Source organism: Colossoma macropomum, unplaced genomic scaffold (assembly GCF_904425465.1).
Source record: "Colossoma macropomum unplaced genomic scaffold, Colossoma_macropomum, whole genome shotgun sequence".
Classification (NCBI taxonomy): domain Eukaryota; kingdom Metazoa; phylum Chordata; class Actinopteri; order Characiformes; family Serrasalmidae; genus Colossoma; species Colossoma macropomum.
The window spans coordinates 16,056,279-16,062,278 of NW_023494798.1; the positions used below are offsets into that span (position 1 = coordinate 16,056,279).

At 37.5% G+C, this 6,000-nt stretch overlaps 1 protein-coding gene across 2 annotated transcripts in view; it reads right to left on the reverse strand.

The window, feature by feature from the left end:
- Positions 1–6,000, reverse strand: part of itpr2 (inositol 1,4,5-trisphosphate receptor, type 2) — a 95,270-nt gene that overhangs the window by 37,547 nt on the left and 51,723 nt on the right. For both annotated transcript variants that reach the window (XM_036585082.1, XM_036585081.1), the window contains exon 38: positions 2,024–2,126. In XM_036585082.1, coding sequence (XP_036440975.1) covers positions 2,024–2,126 — 103 coding nt within the window. The remainder of the gene's footprint in view (positions 1–2,023; positions 2,127–6,000) is intronic.

A 6,000-nucleotide genomic window follows, 5' to 3' on the forward strand; every position in this document is an offset into this window, starting at 1 on the left:
ATGTGCAAGAAACCCTTCAAACACTGCATACATTAAATAATTCTGCAAGAAGGAACTGGCCAAAATCTCTCCCAGTAGAGACCAGAAACTGGCAGACAATTATAGGAAATGCCTACATAGAGTTGTTTCTGTCAAAAGGGGCAGTACCGGTTACTGAAGCCAGGGGTATACTTACTTTTTCAACAGAAAAAAGACATTGCAGTTAATTTATTTTTAAATAAATGAATAAATATAAGCTTTGGTACTAATTATGGAAACACTGTTAATGAAACTACAGCAAATTTTTGTAAATATGACATGTTCTTGTCCACCCTGTCATATCGTGGTTCAGCGTGTCATGTTCTTGTCCAGCACGTCATCTTCATGTTTTATTAAAATAAATTAGTAATACTTCACAAGTAAATAAACCATTATAGTTGATTTATTTTATATAACCGTGGGTAATTTAAGCAACTTCATTCAAGTTTTTGTTTAAATATGTTTACTCTTACTTTTAGAATATCTCTGAATACAGTGGGGAAAGAAACTAATTTTATTACAAAAATCCAAAACTCAAAGATTTTGAGGGGCCACAAGAATTACTGTTGAAAAGAGGACACAATATCTCTGAAACTACTGCGTATGACTACTACAATCCTTTATAAACACAATTTATACATGCTGTGTTTGTCCATGACAGGGTGGACACAACTTGTGTTTGCGTCATAAGATACTGGCTTGCACAGATGTTTTCTGGGTAGTCGACAATCTTATAAATATGATGAATATTCAAAGGAATTAAAAATCTTAAGTCATTTTTTTGAAAGTTACAGGGTCCCAGTGGCACAATACACTGATAAATGACACAGCACCATTAATATTCAGCCACTGATGTTAGATTGAAGCTTCGAAATTTACTGAATGGTGGATTTAAAATCTTGCACTGCTTTCATTTATTTAGCGTTTGTGTGAGCAAACTGAAATTTTTGGGGGGTTTAAATAAGGTAGGATGATGCTGCACAATACCGGCATAAACGTACAACTTATCAGTGAATAGCTCCGTTATCACGTCATTCCAGCGAATGCTTCTGTGGCCCTAAATTGCTCTAAGCCTGGTTTTTAAGCGTTTTCTGTCTAACCGTATCTGAGTGGAAATGCCACTGGAACAGTTACCCAACCGTGCTCAGAACTGTTCGGCCCTGCAGCGGAAAAGAGGCTTATGAATGTCTGAATGGCTTTGAGCAATGCTAACAAACCCAGAAATCAACAGCCATCTCTGAGTTACCTATATGAGTAGATCCAAGTCCACAAGAAGACTGCGGCCCTCAGACCGCATAATATGATCGTTTGCAACATTCTGAGAACCTCCCTTAGTTATTGTTGCTATGTCCATCAAACTTTCAGCTCAGGCTACACATTAGCATATGTTACAATTGTGCCAACAAACTGAGAAACTCAGCAGTAAAAAGGAAAATTTAGAAGATTAGCTTTACAAGATGTTCAGCACAGAAATGGCATTTCACAAAGAATGGACCAAAAATGTGTCTTTATAATGTCACTGCCTTAATATGAATCTTCGAAAACTGAGCATGTCTATTTATTTAATATAGTAGTTTGCATGCCTTAAGAGCCAAAACAGCCTATAGAACACAGCTCACATAGCCTCTTCAAAATGTTGTGCACCATGCCTGCGGTCTTGTGAGAAAAGAGACACTGTTTCTATATTAGATGTATTGTGCTAAAATATCCTCTATATATGGTTAAAATGTTTTGGATGAAGGCTTGAGGCCAGATGAAACAGATGTCTTTCTAAGGATAATTGATTCTAAGGCAGTACAGTGTTCTTGTCACTGGAGGTTTGTTACACTGAGTCCATGACTCCACTGGACAGACAATACATCTTATATGTGGCCCAGAAGCAGCTGCTGAACTTTATACGGTGAATGAGTTTGTATCGACTGGCATCAGATCTGAATAAAATCAAAGTGACATGCAGGCACTGTTGGTGTGGAAGCGTGTGTGTGTGTTGGTGAGGGTCCTGTACCTCCAGGGGATGAGCCACCCCCGCTGCCATAGTCCAGAGCCTTGGCGTGACCCCGCTGGTTACCAAAGTAGTGCGTCAGCAGTGTCTTCCTCAGTGCATTGCTCTGGAGGGGACAAAAGGCATTTAAGTTCTCTATCACATCAAGACTGGTTTAAAATGACAGGAACACATGCCTTGGGAACACATGCATCTCAAGCTCAATAGCAAAGTATTTCCATAGCATTTTAATAACATCAGCCTCAGTGCTAATTATAATCTGGGTAAAAGCAAAAAAAAGTTTTGGTAGAATGTAAAGAGAGCAGCAATTTGAAAAGATGACGATGTTATTAATCATCACGATGGCAGTTAATGTGGAGCACCTTCAAAAATTGTCAGTTATCAAATACAACAGATTTGCCTAACACACTTTAATGTCTGGCTGATCAGGAATCCTAAGTATTAAATTCTTTCCATAGAGTACCAGTTCTCTTCACTATACTTACTATATATAATGCATATAGTGTCTTATCAATAAACAATGAAATGCATACAGTATGTTATCAGGGAACTATGAAGAACAAAAGTGCAGAACTCTGTTAACCCACAGCTCAAAGCCCGTCACTGAAAAAAGTAGCTTTACTGTGGCTGCAGATTCTTATTCAGATCCAACAGCTGTATATATCTAGTCCACCTTGAACGTAACTACAGCTTCAGCAGACAGATGCAGCAATAAAAATGAGTTCTAATGTATCCTCCTCATTTCAAACATCCAATATACTGGACATCTTTTTCCCAGGTATTCTAGCTCTACAGAAGCAGGTATGTCAACACACTCACTTTCATGTGTTTCCACAGAACTCAGTTTTTGTATCAGTTGATCATTTAGTAGAATGTTTTCTTTTTATTAATCTTGTTATAATCAAAAACAAATATGGCAGCTGGCAAAACAGACACTCACTGCCTCTAAGACCAAATGAAACACAGTTTCTTGAATGATCCTGTATTTATTTCAGAAATGTTTTGGTATGCAATTCCTTCTAGAAGGTCCCTTTTGTGAAATGTAAAAAAGGAAATAATAGATATTTAAATATGTATATTCATGCTTTGATTACTATGATAGACTTATGCATTACAAAACACAGTTTTTGTTAAAAGTAGAAACTTGTGTTTATTTAGGAGTGACAGTAGATGATGATGAATTTGGGGATGATATATATATTTTCAGTGATTTCAAAGGATTTCTACTATACTAACATTTAAACAGACAACTATTATTTTATTATTCTGAAATGCCTTTTTTGATGACATAATGTGACACTCTCCATATAACACATGGCAAGGGTCTGAAGCATGTGTGTTCCAGCAGCATACCCACAGGTGAACAAATTCTCATGGGATTTATCGTTACCGATACTGGTATGAGGTATTGGCCTGATAGCGTGCTCATTTATTTGTACCCAACCTCATAAAAAGGTACCGATACTAACATCTGACACCACCTGATATGTGACATAAGCCAAGTGTATGATGCTGTGCTAATGAACAAATGACTCAAAGCTTGCAGTAAACAAGAGTAATATGCGGCTCACAGAGAAGTGTTTCTGACGCTGTGGAGGCTGGACACCAAGTTGTTGGTCACTTTAAACATTCCAACTTGGCATTATATTCCTGCCAGGAATTCAGTGTGATTTTAGTCTGTTTTAAACACACACAAACACAATTACGTGTGGACGCATGTAGGCTAGCAAAACGGAGCTGAAAAAGTCGACATTTGCTACCAATTTCCAAATGTGCCGACTTAACTCTGTTTGACTGAATATAATTTTTTAAACTGTCTTTGTTAAACAGGCAGTAGAGAGACTGTATTGTCCTAACATGTATATTTTAGTGCACAGTGTGGTTAGCAAGGCTGCTGTAGCTCAGGTTCTCTGCATGTTTGCTCAGTGCACATGCACACCGTGTTATTCTGAATGAAACAGCTTTATTGGAAATTGTCCATAGACCGAGTTGTCTGTAAGGGCTGCATTTCACACAGTATGACAAAGCGTTTTCATACAATGTGAGCATCTGAATCGCAGTCATTGTTTGTACACGACGGCCTAATCAAACACAAAGTGTAAGTCACTAAAGAACATGATTGTCTGGCTTTAGAAGGCATTCAACTTCAGCTCAACCAGTCAATCAAAAGACTCCAACAAGATGTAAAACTCCACAAGCAAACTCCTCTGATGCATCAGATGTGAATCCTCAGATGTGAATCCTGCTGTCACACCATCACATCCAGAGATACAAGGACTGTTGTTGAAAGAGGCAGATGAGGAGTGGAGATCAAAACTATGAAATGTCCTTTATTTACAGGTGCACAGAAGCGCTTTCTGACATGGAATAAAACCTACTTTCTCTTTTTCCTACTTTCTTTTTTCTTCTTTTTTTCTTTTTCCTACTTTCTCGCTAATGCACGTCATTTAAAATCAGCTAGATTTTAGTGATTTAACCGTTAAGCTACACTCATTTACATTACCAACAACTTATTTCTAAATAAATACTGGTATCGGACTCAGTATCAGCGAGTACTAAATAATATATACTCGTACTCAGTCTGAAAAAAAGGTATCAATGCAGCTTTATGCTGAACTATGAGGCAGTTAGGCCAACTTGCAAACTCTGTACAGATAAATTAAAACACAGAAATGTGATTTCACTTCTTTTCATGAAAGACCTGAACATATGGAGAAAGTAAATCGTTTCAAACGGTTTACTGCAAATAACATTAATATTCGCATGCTAAGCAGATTTAATGTATATTTCGGGGTTCTCTGTGAATGTAACTTCGTATTTATAGTATTATGACTTGCCACTTCATTAAGTACATCTACTAAGTATATCTACACTCTTTGTTCATTTGTCCAGGTCTGTTTACAATATAAAGTTATGTGAACACATTGTGTAAAGTTTTGACTTTTTCAGATATTTGGACATATCAAGACCACAGATATGTGGTCTTCATTTACACAATGTTGATAAATAAAGGAGACATAATTTAACAAGTGACACCTAGAATTAACATTTTTGTCATTCTTTATATAATTGAAATAAACAGAAATACTATTTTAAAATAAGTACACCCCTTTTTATGTCACTTCCTCAAATGTGTCAAATTGAAATCAGGAGCACCCAATCAGGTATTAATGATTAGAGCACCATTAGAAAATATGTTGGAGAAACTCCAATAACAAAGTTATTGTGTGTATAGTGTGTGATATCATTATGGCTAGATCAAAAGAGCTCTCTGAGGCCTTAAGAAAGAAGGTTGTAGATGCCTATGAATCTGGGAAGGGGTTTGAGAAGTGTTTCCAAAATAGCAGAAATCAATCCTTTCACTGTCCAGAAGATCATACAGAAGTAGAGAAGATTTAAAATCACCAGCAAATTTACCCCAAGAGGAGACCATAAGATGTTAAAAGTCATCTTTACAAACGCCAACATTTCATCACATTTCAGCCCTGCAGTAACACACGTGATGGTGGCACATACTTTGTGTTGCGCTGGTGCTAGTGGATCAGACACAGCAGTGCTGCTTGAGTTTGTAAACACTGTGTCCACTCAGTGTCCACTCTATTAGACACTCCAACCTTGTTGGTCCACCTTGTAGATGTACAGTCAGAGACAGCAGTTCATCTGTTGCGGCACAGTTTGTGTTGGTCATCCTCTAGTCCATCATCCGTGGTCACAGAACACTGTTGGCTGGATATTTATGGTTGGTGGACTATACTCAGTCCAGCAGTGACACTGAGGTGTTTAAAAACTCCAGCAACACTGCTTTGTCTGATCCACTCATACTAGCGCAACACACAATAACACGTCAATATCATGTCAGTGTCACTGTAGTGATGAGAATGATCCACCACCCACATAATACCTGCTCTGTGATGGTCCTTTTATATACATATAAACACTGCACAACACAAGAGACCTTTTATATAACTAATTTAAACTGC